Source organism: Schistosoma mansoni, chromosome 1 (genome assembly GCF_000237925.1).
Source record: "Schistosoma mansoni strain Puerto Rico chromosome 1, complete genome".
In the NCBI taxonomy this organism is placed as follows: Eukaryota; Metazoa; Platyhelminthes; class Trematoda; order Strigeidida; family Schistosomatidae; genus Schistosoma; species Schistosoma mansoni.
The window spans coordinates 55,672,817-55,688,721 of record NC_031495.1 but is presented as its reverse complement, the minus strand read 5'-3'; the positions used below and the strand labels follow the sequence as shown (position 1 = coordinate 55,688,721).

General features: G+C 29.8%; 1 protein-coding gene across 1 annotated transcript in view; it reads left to right on the top strand.

Moving 5' to 3' along the window:
- Nucleotides 1-727: 727 nt before the first annotated feature.
- Smp_161450 (calcium-activated potassium channel) overlaps nt 728-15,905 on the top strand; it is a gene marked incomplete at both ends in the record, with an annotated part of 115,603 nt that continues 100,425 nt past the window's right edge. Inside the window, 3 exons of the mRNA XM_018794925.1 lie at nt 728-1,427; nt 1,530-2,042; nt 2,376-2,918. Of these exons, the coding sequence (XP_018649289.1) occupies nt 728-1,427; nt 1,530-2,042; nt 2,376-2,918 (1,756 nt within the window). The remainder of the gene's footprint in view (nt 1,428-1,529; nt 2,043-2,375; nt 2,919-15,905) is intronic.

The following is a 15,905-nucleotide window of genomic DNA, read 5'->3' as shown; positions in this document are numbered from 1 at the left end:
GAACAGACAGGTCATGTTCATGAGCAATAGAATTTGGTGTTTCATAAGAACTATAATGTTTATTTTGATCATTCAGTTGTTGGATTTCTATTGTACATCCTTTTCGCCAATATTTTTCTTATACTCGTATCTATGCACAAACAAGTACATATATATACACGTAAACATATACACAGACATACGAACAGTTAGTTACACAAAAGAAATTATGTGTAGGCATCCGATTCTTTTGTTTTACAAAAATAGAATAATAATCATAATCAAAAATATAGAGAAGATTGGATAATATGGAGAATGAATACGGAAGGAAATAAAAGGAAAAAAAATTTTCTATTCTCATTGAATATCATAATAATATTATTAATTGTAATTCTATTTGAGAGAGAGGAATGAAAATATCTATGAAGGTATGTCAAAAACTGTTAACCAATATGATTTATATAAATGTAAATATATATAAATGAATCAGTGTGCACAAACTGGAGACTATGTTGATAGCATTCAATGAACTGTATCCATAACTTATGCTATAATCTAACCTTTTATTATATAATCTCTATAGTTTATGCATAATGTAAATGGAATTAATTTCATAAATAACGCTATGGACATTCATTTGTCGTCAGGTAAATGAACATTTGAATAATACACACGTGTTAAAGTAGGCTAATTGAAATATATACAATTTATATGTGTATAAAGCTGTATATATCTTCAAGTAATACATATGCACAATTATCAAACGTATTCAAAGGAAATACCTCATAGCACAACATGTACTCCACAACTGAAAACTATTACTAATTCTACTGCTACTACTAATACTACTACCACTATTACTTCTACTGTTACTACAGCGGCAACAACCACTGCTTCCATAAATACTACCATCGATAGTTCTATAAGTACCTCAAGTTATATGATCACAAGTAATGCTGTAACTGGTTACAAAAATAAATTCGATCTAAAATCCACCGGAGAAGTTGATCCAACATATCCATCATCTACTTTAAATGATATTTCAGTTCTCCCTAATTGTATTAACACCACCAGTAGTACAACACACCCAACCACTGCAATAACAGATTCAAATAAAAATGAATTATCAACATCTTGTTTGATACCTACTCCAACTAATATTTACACTACTGTTTCTACTGATAATAGTACTATTGATGATCCTGTTACATCTAGTCAACTGACAAATTTAAGTTCATCACATCAGTTCAGCCAATCAACTTCTAAAATAATATCTGAACATTCAGAATTGAATTTATTAAAACCTAATCGACCATCACTGATTCGTAGAAAAGCAAATGTATCTGAGTCGGATGCATTTGATATTGTTACTTCTGTAAAAATTATTACAACTAATACAACAAATAATAGTAGTAATAAAAGTAGTACAGCTTATACACGTAATCCAAGTATGGAAACAAATAATTTAATTAATAAAAACAATTCAATGGAAGAAGAGAATCAGCAACCAATTTTATCTCCTGTAAATAAAATCGAATCTACAAAATCAGATGGGAATAAAGTTAAAGCTAGTAATACATGTTCATCATCGACGTATACGTCACAATCATCAACAACATCTCCATTGGATCATCATTTATTCCTTGATTCTTTGGATAATAAAATCAAAGATAACAATAATAAAAGAAAACCTAAAGATATTGAAACATCTAATTCTGGCATAGAATATAAAACAATAGTTAAATCAGCATCAATATCACCAACAAAAAAAAATTGTTTAAAACATCAAATATCTCAACCGTTGAATCCACGTAATCGTACATCACGTAAAATGAGTTCATCATTTTATAGTAATTCTGATACAAGTTTTCTATCAATGTTAGCTGCTAGTAGACCGTCAGCTGCTAAAGGTCTGCTAGGTGTAGCAAGCGCTGCATTAGCCGCTGCTAGAGCTGGCACATTTATTAATAATCCCATTAGTACTACAAATGAAGCTATTCATAAAATAGATACTTCTAGAAATTCAAGATCTGTGGAAAGAAATCAACAACAAATGAATTTAGGTTTATGTTGTTGTCAGTATCGTTGTTGTCCTTATAAATATCATCATGATGATTATCATCAGAATCATCACTTTCATCCTCATGATCAACAATCTAAACTGATAAATTCACCATTATCTAGATCGAATTGGTTAAATGAACAGTTGTCATTGTTTGGTTATAGATCAAGACGATATTCTGATCCCGCTCTAAATGTGACTGATGAAAAAATGGACATGGCTTATATAAAATTATTAATATATTTATCACAAAAATCATTTATTGGTGATGAATATGACATGAATAAGAATAATAATCAGTTTTATTATCCTTTTGAGCCTACACAGACAATAGATGACATTCATCAAATGAATCGTAAAGTATCTTTATATGATCCGATGACAATACCAACTAAAACGGATGATTATTTTCTTAATGAGTTAACCGACCTTAATTCTACTATATATAGCAGTCTTATGGATTTAAATAAGCCCGATATTTTGTCACCTAGCGATAGTAATGTGAGTGAAATAGGTAAGTGTAATTCAACAATACTGCTTAATAGAGATCTTCCATATAATGATTTATTGGAAAAAAAGAACAATCCTAACATATGTAGATATTATACACCTAATGTAATACAGCAATATCCTGATAACTTACAACAACATCAATCATATCATGATGAAAAATCAAATCAGTACACATCACAGTTACAGAAAAATGATACAAAAGAAGTGAACAGCGGTACATATAAGGGGATTAGTCACGGAGGAGTTCCTGATGTGCCCACAGTTATCCATCCTAATATACCAGTTACTCATGCAACCAAATCAAAACGTACAGGATTAGATGCGATTGGATTGGATTTTATGCGAGCAAATGGTGCCAGACCGGGTTAGTTTTCAATATATATTTATAAATGTATATACTTTGTATACCTAGTCATAAGATTAGTTAGTCATGAAGTGTAGTACATCACTGTTATATGGCACCATAAAATAAGTTTCTTAGTTTTTCTAATTAACAAAGGGTTAATTCAATTAAAATATAACGTTATGTTTGAGTTATTTACTCTATCTTGATCATGCATTCCCTTATACATGAAAAATGTTTTCTGGGAAATAGGATTATAAATAATTTTATTCATATATTTCGATCTAATCTCTGAATTTTGATCATAATGTTATGTTATAAATTGTTGGTGGATTATGTGTATGAGTTTAAATTACACATGAACATTCGAAAATAAAATAAATTCTATACAGCTGAGATCATGAGTCAATTGAAGCTAGAACACCATGGAAAAACCCGGAAGCACTGGACGGCCGTTTCGTCTTATTGTGCAACGTTCTAGCAGTGCGCATCCACGACCCCCCCTCGCGAGATTCGAACCCAGGACCTACCAGTCTCGTGTGCGAGCACTTAACCGATAGACCATTGAGCCGGCATCCAACGGTGTTAATGTCTAACCTCAACTTCTTATTGTGATCAATACATGGATCAGTCGAAGTTAAACAGTAATACTATTCGATGCCGACTCAATGGTCTATAGGATAAGCATTCGCATGCAAGACAGAAGGCTCCAGGTTCGAATCCCGCTTGCGTTATCATAGGTGCTCACTGCTGAGGAGTCCCAAACTATGATGAAACGACGGTTCAGTGCTTCCAGGTTTTCTATGGTGGTTTAACTTTAATCGCCTCATGAATTCAACTATTAAAATTAATACATATAAATTTGTAATTTATTTTGTAGTTCATTTATTCTTGATCCATAAAACACCACTAAGTAAATTGAATTATTCAATATAATAAAAAACAAGACAGATTAAACTAAGTAGAACCAACCTTATTTAACTTTATTTTAAAATGAGTTATCTGTGATACAAAAATAATTCAAAAATAAAGATTAACTTTTATGTATGTTCGATATTTCAAAGATACATTGTTTATGTTAGTGTATACTGACAATGAATGAAACCATAGTTATATCTTTCCAAGTTTATCTAAATACTCTTTTTTTAGTGTAAACATTTGGTAATTACTTAATTACCATAAAATTCAATTACATTCGAATATTAAACTTGACAGTAGTAGTATTCATTATAATAGAAATTTATGTCAATACAAATTTTCCTATCTAAATTATCAAACTAATTATTTACATTTCAATTATGTAGATCTGTATTATTTAAAATAATCAAAATAGAACTAAAAAGAAAAGGGTTTCCTAGTTACAACACTTCAATCAGAATTACTAATCATTCATTCATTCATTGTCATAATATTAATATAAGTAAATATGACGATAATGACAAATATATATTAAGTTACTCATAGTTGATCCACAATAATAAAATCAATTCCTTGATGATAGGAAAGAATCATATTGATGTTCATTTTGTGACATTTCACTTCTATTTTGATTGTTTGTATCAATATTCGTTGAAAGTATACGTATATACGTATATATATGTAAATTACAAATGACATTGATAAATACATGGACATTACATTTGCTATTACTGAAATATGCTTAATTAGTTTAATCTATTTGTGGGTTATAAACAAAGATGGATAGTGTCTAGTAGTGGAATTGAGAATGCGTGTTTCGTCCTATTTGGGACTAGTCAGATGGATGTACTTGGCATCTCAAAGCTGATGTTCACTCTGGGACTCGAAACCCAGTACTGTTCGCTTCAAACGTCATTGCTTAGCTACTGATTCCTGATAGCCACTTCCTTCTGCAGTGAGTTGAAGTTTAAATTCTATTAGTATTGTTTGTTTGAATCTTCCTATTGGTTTGTGAGACTGCAATTGATCAGTCCCTTATTGGCATATGTGCATACTGTGCGTATTGCCTCGATATAGCCTTAATCCATCTTTGCTTTTATATTTACAACACTTCAATCAGAATTACTAATCATTCATTCATTATCATAATATTAGTATAAATAAACATAAAGATAATAACAAATATATATCAAGTTACTCATAGGTAATCTACAATAATAAAATCAATTCCTTGATGATAGGAAAGAATCATATTGATGTTCATTTTGTGACATTTCACTTCTATTTTGATTGTTTGTATCAATATTCGTTGAAAGTATACGTATATACGTATGTATATGTAAATTACAAATGACATTGATAAATACTTATGATTTAATAAATTAGTAACTACTACCCGGTTTCGGTTCGATCATTTATTGACGTTATACATCTGTGTATAGATTGTGATAGATTTTTTGTTGTTGTTGTTGTTATAAATAATTAGTTGTAATGGCAACTATGTTTTTTTCCGGTTTTTCATTCCTCTAGTTACTTAACAAAGCGAAATATAACCCATTTTTGTTTTATAAAAATGAATATAGATATAAGTAATATATATAGATTTGATTAATTTTTTTATTCGGACTATTTAGTGTTTGGCTTTATTTTTCAGTTTGCTAATTCGGCATTAATCATAATCATAATGGTAATAACAATAAATATGTAAGCGAAAATATCAACATAAAAAACATGATTATAGTTGTATAAATGCAGAGATATCCCATCATATATTTTACATTTATTGATATGCATACGTTTGACGTTATTTTACTTGTAATTTAGCTTTCATCCAAATTAGCATTGGTTATTGAAGCAATAGTAGATGTTACTGTTTACTTTATTAAGATTTAAGCATCTGTAATCTAATTTATAGCAGTATTTTACAAGACATTAGGGTTGTTTTTTACTTGACCTAGGGTTCTTGATCATAATTAGTTTCATGACTTTTGTTGGGTTTACTTAAATGTTTAACATGTATTACCTACCTGGACTTTACTTAATTGGGGAACCCATACATCCAGGTGCTTAAAATTTGTAAGCAATTAGCTGGGGCATATCTTTGAACAGTTTAATGGTTGGATATTGCTCTAGTTTTATAAATAAGTTGGAAGGCAAGTACATATCAAATGACTTTCAAAGGTTAGTTCTTTTTGATCCAAATGATTTTTTCTACAAAATGTAATCACAATTTTCAATACAAATTTAAATGAAATCATTTAAACCTCTCGAAACAAAACTAGACATCGAACTGGTTAGTTCAGCTGAAAATTAATTAAAAGACTAATGTCTGAACGAAAAATATTCTCGTCGATAAATTCTCTTCACATTCTACAACTATATATCCAAATTAATAGTATCTGTAAAATGGACAGCTTGAGGGCAAAGTTCAGCGTTTAAAGTTAAAGCATGTGAATTTAGGATTGTCAAACAAAATAAAATAAATTTGTTAATGTTGAAATCGCTCGTGTAGAATGTTAACTGAAATCAGCTATATATAATATTATATATATAGTCTAATGATCCCCATCATTTTGATGAAGTTTTGTTCTTTGAACTGGATGGTTTGTTTATGGAGCTTTCATCTTTCTTTTGAACGACATCATCATAATGAGAGAATAATGTTTGAATGAAGAATATTCTTCCCGATAAATACTCTTTAGGTCCTACAATTATACATCTAAATTAATAGAATTTGAAAAATGCACAGGTTGATGGCAAAGTGCATCGTTTAAAGTTTAAGTATATGAATTTAGGATTGTCAAACAAAATAGAATAAAATTGTTAATGTTGATATGACTCGTATAGGATATTAATTTTAATCAGCTTAAATGTTAAGTGGAAATTTAAAATCCATGATGAGAATCATTATGGGTTGGATAAGGTTAGAGAAATAATGGTACAATTACAATTCGATCAAATGTTTAGTGAAAGACAATATTGTGATATTGATAAGACGTGATAAGACAGAATGCATTGGAAGTGAATGAATCATGTATTGGGGAGGTTAATAGTCATGTTTTAACCAATAGTAAGAACGGTGGTGATCGTGATCTTAGTAACAATAATAACATTAATAGTAATAATAATAATTCAAAGATAATTAATCAATTTGACCTAAAGCAAAACTTATCATCTGATGTTAAAATAATTGTAAATATATCAAATTCTTCTTTACACACTAAGTTCATAATTAACTGACATCATTTGAAACACTAGACAGAAATCTGAAGCTCTTTCTTCTTTAGACATAATAATAAATATAGAAACTTATAATGATTAAACAATGAAATATTATTTTAACAAAGATACTTTAATAATAAAACAAATCCGTTCCTCTTTAAGATTTGTATATACTGAATGAGATTATTTCCCTGAAATCATTCAATGATTACTGGGAAGGATTTCAGACTTAATAAATAGTGATATCATCTTTAACTAATAACTGATTTATATATATATATATGTATATCACTGTCTAGCTTATCCACATTTATTCATTTACAATAATAATAATAATACAAAAACGACGCCAGTTTTTCTTATTTGGAAGAAGTACTTTATTATTTTGTCTAGTGTTATCGAACGTTTTATCAACAGAATTATCGTCATTATTATAATTATTATTAGTAATTTTTTTTTGTAAATTAAAACAATAAACAAAATTTAACATAAAACTAATTTACAAATCATAACAGAATGAAATTTTTTTATTTTTTTAAAATTGAATTTTATTTATTTATTTTGATACATGATTATCATAGATACTAATGTGTAACCAACCAAGCACCCCCCCCAAAAAAAAGTCTAGACATTTAATATAAAAATTAATTAAAGCAGACTTTTTTTAAAACTTTTCGGAGAATATTTATTGTCAATAATTATTCATTTGCGGTAAACAAATAATCTACCGATAGAACGAACACAACAATTAAAATAATATTGGCATATAGAATTAATAGAGGACATTTGGTTTTAGTGAAGTATTCCTTTACAAAGAGTTTCTTTTCAATGCCATTCAGTCGTTTATGTATAGAATAGATTAACAAATAATTGTATAGCTGTTAGAACTCACTTATTTATTATTACGAATGATAACTAAAATATTTTAAATAAACAGTTGAGAAATTACCACTAAGCTATCCGGACCACGACTGACTTTCTGTATGACTGCGATATATTTACAATTGATTGATCACTGGGTAGTGATCAATGTAATGTATATCAGGTAACGTCTCTGACTGCGAAGCTGGATGACACACGGTTGAATCTGTCAAAGAGCATCCGTTCCCTCAAGATCACAGGTACATCTTGTTGACGTGTGCCAAGTAGCATGAAACCTAGGTACAGGGTTTCCTGTTGACTACCCCCCAACCATCATCTTATCTCAAAATACTACACGCAATGTCGAGTCACCTAGACTAGTGGCCACATTGCAACTTGGTAGATGGGATTCAATCTGCACCAAGAAGGACCTGGCATTCATGACAATTATCACCACCCAGTGATCAACCAACTGTAATCAGTAGAATAAAAGTATAACTGCGCAGATACTTAAATTGTAATGAAGTTAAATGGATGGTTACCCAGATATCTTTGTAAAAGTAATAACAGTAAAACAGAGCAAATTTCAATTATTTTTTCTGAACTTAGGATGCGAAAATTGAAAAAAGAAAGAAAAATAAAATAAACTATAAACTAAGACCACGGTACAAAAAGTCATCTAAGAAATTCCTTTTCTTCTCACAATTCGTCTTTTATTACATATGATCAAAGCTCCCATAAAATTCTTTTTCAGTTTTTCTTATGTATCTACATGTTTTGAATTTGTTGTTATCTTGCCTAAAATGTGAAACAAGATAAACTTGACGTTTCTTACGCAAAATAATTGTTGGTTGAATGAACTTCACCACTTAAAATAACAAAACATGCAAAAAAATGTTAACTTCGAATAATAGTGAAATAGTTTACAGTTTTTTAACAATCTGATGATATCATTAATGAACGGATATAATATTCAATTTAATGAAGTAGAGTGAAACGATTGACAATGTATGTCTAGTGTTCAGTTAATTTGTTAACTCCAGCAAACTTAATTTCTGATTTGAAAATGACAATCACTTAAGAACTATGTCAATGTTAAATATATACAACAGCCTTAATATATATATTTTAGAAACAGTTACAGAAAATTACAACCAGCGATAATAGTATGATCAGAATTGTGATTTATGTAGCATGTAGTAGTTTTGGCAGTTGAATTCACAAATCGATTGAAGTTAAACATTACCACAGTTGGATGCCGTCTTCTTGACACAGAGGTTAAACGTCTACGTACAAGATTGAAAGTCTTGGGTCTGAGTCGCAAGTGCAGGACCATGGATGCCCACTGCTGAGAAGTCCAATATTAGGATGAAACGGCCATCTAGAGCTTCCAGATTTTTAATGTTAATCTAGCTTATATTGACCCAAGAATTAGACTATTACGATAATAGAGAATAATTTTCAAAAAAATCTCGTAAGACGAGAGAAAAATATCAGATAAAAGAAAATCAAAGAAACCGTCAATAAAAAGATAATTTGATAATAAATTTTAACCCACATAGAGTATATATATTGGATACAAAAGAATTGAAGAAATATCTATGATAAGAAATATATTTTTAGAAAATTTTATTTGCATGGTGAAAAGCAATTAATTCAAATATGTAGGAAACGATTGAAAATAAAATTGTACAACAGCTGATATATATATATATATATGAATACAGAATTACAGAATCTCAGCGAAATCTTAAAATGTACTTCAGTATGTAAAGAAATTATAGAATAGTTATAGTTGATCGATTGATCAAACTCAAGTAATTCTGTTAATCGGTATTTATCACAACGTTGTTTCAGCTCAAAATGAATTGCCGTAGTTTTTTCCCTTGGAAACTAATCAAAATGGTCTGAACTTCTACAGAAATAAGGATAGAATAGAAATTCTACTAAACAATTGTCTTATCACAGTGACATTGTGAACTTAGCTTCTTTTGTGTGGCCCTTTGATGTGAAATATGTCTAAATTACAGTGTTTGGAAAAGTGAATATTTGTGAATGTATATCAGTCATTCATATTCAGTAATTGATCTTGTCAGAGTATGATCTGTTTGAAATATTTAATTCTTTGTATGGTTGAATTCATCTCATTGAGTTGGAGCCATATTCAGCCAGAATAAATGACTATTTTGCTAACTGTACATAATTTTGATGAGTGTACTACATTTATTTCTTTATTAATCAATACACTCCTTCCTGTCTATTTAGATTACTTAGATTGGCCTGTTTATAGTTGGCTTCGGGTATAAACCTTTTATTTATAAACTTGAAAAATATCTTGAAAAGTTATATTTTTGTAGTGAATGTGAACACAAGCGGGTGACAACCAAATGTATTAGAGCACAAATTTACAGAATATCTGAAAACAATACAGTAAATACTTCATTTGCAAAATGTTAATCAATTGTCTCAGACTTGATTGTTCCTTTGTTTCCACACCAATCATTCTTTGTTCTCGTTCCCTTTTTCTTCGATCTTTTTAATGTTGTGCCTACAGGCATTTCCCTGAAGATCACAGATCAGTTAGAGGTTATTGTAAAACGACAAGTTTTTATATTTACTTATCACTATCTATGCTAATTAAATATTACTTGAAGCGTCGAATAAGACGTTACATGTGTATTTTATTTGCGTCGCCATAAAAGAATCGTTGAATGATACCAAAGCATTGTTTGTTCAACATTTCAGTGGGAATTCAACTTTAAAGTGGTTGGCAAAGCTGTAATTGACAACAATCGGTTCTAAGCTATGTGCGTCAAATTACAAGTGAAGTATTTAATCGTATAGAGTCAACCACATCAAAATTGAGTGAATTATTTATGAATTTCATTAAATCGTGGTCTTAACAGACAAAATTTCCCACGTATGTGGTCGTGAATCTGTACTTCTAAGGAATTTCATACTAGAAAGTTGCGGTTGTTCAGTGCTTTCGGGTTTTCACTATTGACCTAAACTTAATTGATTGCAGAATTCGATGAAACCCAACAATCTCACAAACCCCCTAGAGAATTGGGTTTTGACTCATAATCGACTTATGTCCTGATTATATTAGGTTTGTTCCTATGTAACATTCTATGTCTTCACTGCTATTATTACCTTAAACTAGAACAAGAGTATATTTGAAGAATTTTACAATCATGTTAAATATATAAAAATTAAAATAAAGTAAGAATTCATAGAAGTGTTTCAGTCAATAAATGCTCAACTACTTCCATTTCAATTTTCAAGGTTTGGTATTTTATGACTATAAATTTTTTTTTATATTCTATGATAAATCATCTTTATTCCTTAATTTGATTTGTATGACATTCATTTTAATCTAGACAGTTATTTCATTTATTAACTTATATTTGACAGAAATATAGTATTCTTTATCAGTTAATAGATCATTTCTAATATTATTTGACAGTTAGTGTTACTTCAGTCTTCAACCATTTCATTTAAGAAGTGTTCAGAATAAAATTTTTGCTCTTCAGTATTTTTCATCAGGTTATTATTATTATTATTATCGATTATTATTCCTTCTGAAATATTCTTCTGATAATACTTTGTACTGTAAAGTTTGAAAATCATATCAAGATACCTAAAAGCAAGCAGAAATTTGTTAGAAAGTTTATCTTCGTCTAAATCATTTTAGTATGTTAACTATAAGCTATTTGAAAGTTTTAAATACGATCGGTTGTAATCTCTTACAAAGTGTAATTTATGTATATTTCGTTATCACGTTGATGATTTGGAGAACTGAATTTAGTCAGCATTTTTGTTAGTTTGGTTACGTTCTGTGAAGAATATCTTAACAAAGGTATTAGTGCTTATCTAGACCTGGTAATTCAGAGGACAATTGGCTGAAGATTTAAAGTAAATCCTAGTGGGTTTATTAACACTAGGATACATGTACGTCTAGTTATTGAGTATGAAATCAGACGAAATGAGTATCTTGGATGCCACTGCTAGCCATAATCTATCTATTATAATCCTATATTATTTATTTATAATTTTCTTTTTCTATGAATGACTGTATTCATTAGAAAAACTTATTTGAAAAAGTGATGTTCAAATCATATCAGTAACATTTTTATCTGAATCAGTTTAAACTTGTAAAAAGAATCAAATGGTTATGTTATATGAGATGGTGGAGGAGATTTGTAGCTCGAAGTTTGTGCTAATGATGTCGTTCAGAATGATGAAAGTTCCACGAACAAATCATCCAGTCCAGAGAACAAAACTCCATCGAAAAGAGGACATGTTATATTCTCTAATTAAACATTTAATATTCAATATATTTCATTTCTCAATTAAGAGATACTTGTTAATGTAAATAAGTATTATCTAATATTGAGTTACATACTTCAATGAAAAAAACAAAAAAATTTTTCTTTCAAAAGTAAAATTGGTAATAGTTGAATGTAATAAGCATTTTTAAGCTTTTAACACTAATTTCTTTGTTATGCTTAAATGCTAAAGACTAAAATTTACAAAGTATATTTGAAAATATTATATACTATGATACACAATTGAGACGATTAGTTAATCAAAGTAAATGTTTCACAGTAAATAGCTAACAAAAGTTTAATATTAGAAGGGGTTTTTGTGGATATTATAGTAATTTTAATAGTAGAGATCAAGAGTCGATTGAATTTAGACCACCATGAAAACTCTAGAAGCACTGGATGGCCGTTTCGTCCTATTGTGGTGTAGAGGTTGAGAGCTCGCGCGCGAGACTGATAAGTCCTGTGTTCGGATCTCGCGAGGCGGGTACGTGGAGGAGCTCCACGCTAGGACGAAACGGCCGTCCAGTGCTTCCAGGTTTTTCATGGTGGTCTACCTTGAATTGACTCATGATCTCAACTATTAAAATTAATAACAATTTAATAAAAAAATGAATGCTCATTTTATTTTAACTCGTAATAGATTATGATTCCTGAGTAGAAAATTTTTTTAATGTTTCGTTGATCATGTAGCAGTGAGTTAAGATATTCCAACTCTATCAGTTTAGTTTCATCTGATGTAATTTTCAAACATATTATAATAATTATATAACATTGTAGATTATCATCATTTTATCAGGATAATTTACATGAAGTTTAGACACTTGAATAAATCACTAGATAGCATGATCTATATGTAAATAGGTTAACCATTAGATTATGAAAATAGATCATCCTTTTTATCTGATATGTATAATTCTGTAATTATTTTGAGGATTATTAGAATTTCCTTTTAATTGTAAATTTGGCAAATCATATAACTTTGGTAGTTAGAATTATACATGGTTTATATTATGCTAATTGATCAAAAGAGTTTCACGAAAACTTCTCCGTTTCCCTTAGATTTAAATTGAAACTAATAATTTTTATTGCCCTGCCTGGGTTATACACAGTGTTTTGTTATTTCTGGTCAGATAAATGAAAATAATCTACAAAGACATACGAGGAAACTGTTTTTATCAGTAAAGAAGGTTATATGGATATTTTTGGGTGTTGTTGAGATAAAAAACTGACGCATGTTCGACAAGCATTTGAATGATAAACATCATAAGCCCAATAATGACTAACTTTAAGGTCCAGTATCCGGAGATTTGTTAACAAGCTGTGATCAGTAGAGTTCAAGTATGCCGGGTGTGAGGTAGTTATTCAATAAATGTATTATAAAGCGATTGTACAATATCTCTAACTAATTGAAATTAGCCATGTAATCCATTGGATTCTGGCTAAATGGTTTACATTTTAAAAACTTGTTATCAAACCCAAAGGTCCTATATTCAATCCCTGGTGGTCTATTCGTAAATCTGTACTACTAAGGAGTCCCAGGTTGAAAGAGCTGTACAGTGTTTCCTGCTCTTAAATAGTTGTCTAATTTACGTTAGTTGAGGATCCCAGTAACCGTTTCTTCATCTAGTGATGTCTCTTGAACTTTCATAATCAACAAAAACTCGAAGGTTTTATTCAGTAGTCTTTGATCTCTTATAGTGATTGAAAATTACATACACAATGTATAGAAGTCGGTTAACCAAAAAAACAAATACAGCTGGTCGAAATTTTTCATGATGAAAGAATCTACAGATGAGTCGTCTGTGTTTCCGCATCATTGATGAATGTTTATTAACAAGTTCAAAAATGAAATCAACCAAATCCCTAAAATTTTTTCAGTAAAAGAAATTGAGTTCAATTCACCGAGATGGAGTTTCTAGACAATCTAGACCAGTTTCAATCATCAGATCCCTCCCTAGTAATTGTAAGTGGAAATATAATAACATTGCTGCTTTGGCACAGCTTTTGGAAAGAAATAGTAGCTTAGATTAGAGGAGTACAAATGACCTGCCGCGTTTTTTTAAAATCAAAACATTTTAGTCATAAACCTATATCAGGAAACCTTGTCAAAAGGTTTGATGTAAATCAGATTTATATGGGAATAATGTGATATTCAAGTATATTTAAATAAATAAATCAGGTTAAGTTAAAAATGATACTCCTAGTGGTAGATGTTTACAAAGAAACAGTATAATTTATCTTTTGTATTAGATTACTCCATCGGAAACTTCATATTAAACTATACAATGTTTAATAGGAAAGAAAAACCAGTACTATAGTCAACCAATTAAAACAATTACATACCATTGATTTATTTATAAAAAATGAAACTAGGATTTTCTAAGTAAATGTCAAAGAACTTAAATAAAATCTAATTTTGTTACTACCAATACAATCAGAAGGGGTTTTGTGGAGATTTCAGTATTTTCATAGTTGAAAGCATGAGTCAATTGAAGCTAGACAAATACAACTTAATATTATTACTATTATTATTATTATTATTATTATTACAAATGGCAAAAAAGGAGTACTAAAAAATGACTTAATTTATTCTCTTAAAATAGAAATTGTTTTTCATCTTGACAACTAGAAGTTTATTAATTCAGTCTGGATTTTGGTACTTTTTTATTTATTAAAAAATTATGAAACCATTATAATTGGAGAAAAGAGAAACAAAAACGAATAGTCGGGTGACAGTAAAAAAGAAACTGAAACTAACCATTGCACTGATTACATTATAAAAAAAGAATAAAGATAATTAAGAGTGACTATAGTCGTAAGTAAATTTGTTTTTTTTCTCGTTAAAAAAGAAATATGAAAAGAAATGAAACGATATAGAATGAAGTGAAATGAGTGAAAGTGTATTAAACTGTAGTAATGAACTTATTACACTGAGTGAAAGTGGACCAGTATCGCGCTAGAGCGCCTAACCACTAGACAACTGAGCCGGCATCCGATGATGTTAATGTCTAACTTCAACCAATCCACGAAGTTTGAGCAACCGTTTAACATTGTCTTGAGTGGGTTGATATCCTGAGTTCGAATCTTGTGAGGCGGGATCGTGGATGCATACTGCTGAAAAGATCCACAATAGGACGAAACGGCCGTCCAGTGCATTCAGGTTTTCCATGGTGTTCTAGCTTCAATTGACTGATGATTTCAACTATAAAAATACTGAACTCTCCACAAAACCTTTTCTGATTTTAATAGTTTAACTCATGAGTTGATCTAAGCTAGAGCAATGTTGAAAACGTGGAAGCACTGAATGGCCATTTCGTTTGGGGATGGGACTCCTCAGTGGTGCGTGTTAACGATCCTGCACGTTGGACTCGGACTATATTAAAAAAACAAGTGAACGAACTAACACTTAACAAATGGATGGTGATTCATGAAACCTTAGAAACAAATCTTCTCCAACTTAGAAACAAAAATGACCTCACATCAGTATTCCGTTGATGAGATTAATTTGTAAATAAAGTTTTATAAGTGATTCAGGAACACAAGATATTCTTATAAATATCAGAAGGGGTTTTGTGGAGATTTTAGTAATTTATAGAGTTGAGATCATTAGTGCAATTAAACTAAAGACCCCCACACAAAACTGGTGGTGTAGCTCCAATTGCTCAATGATATTAATATT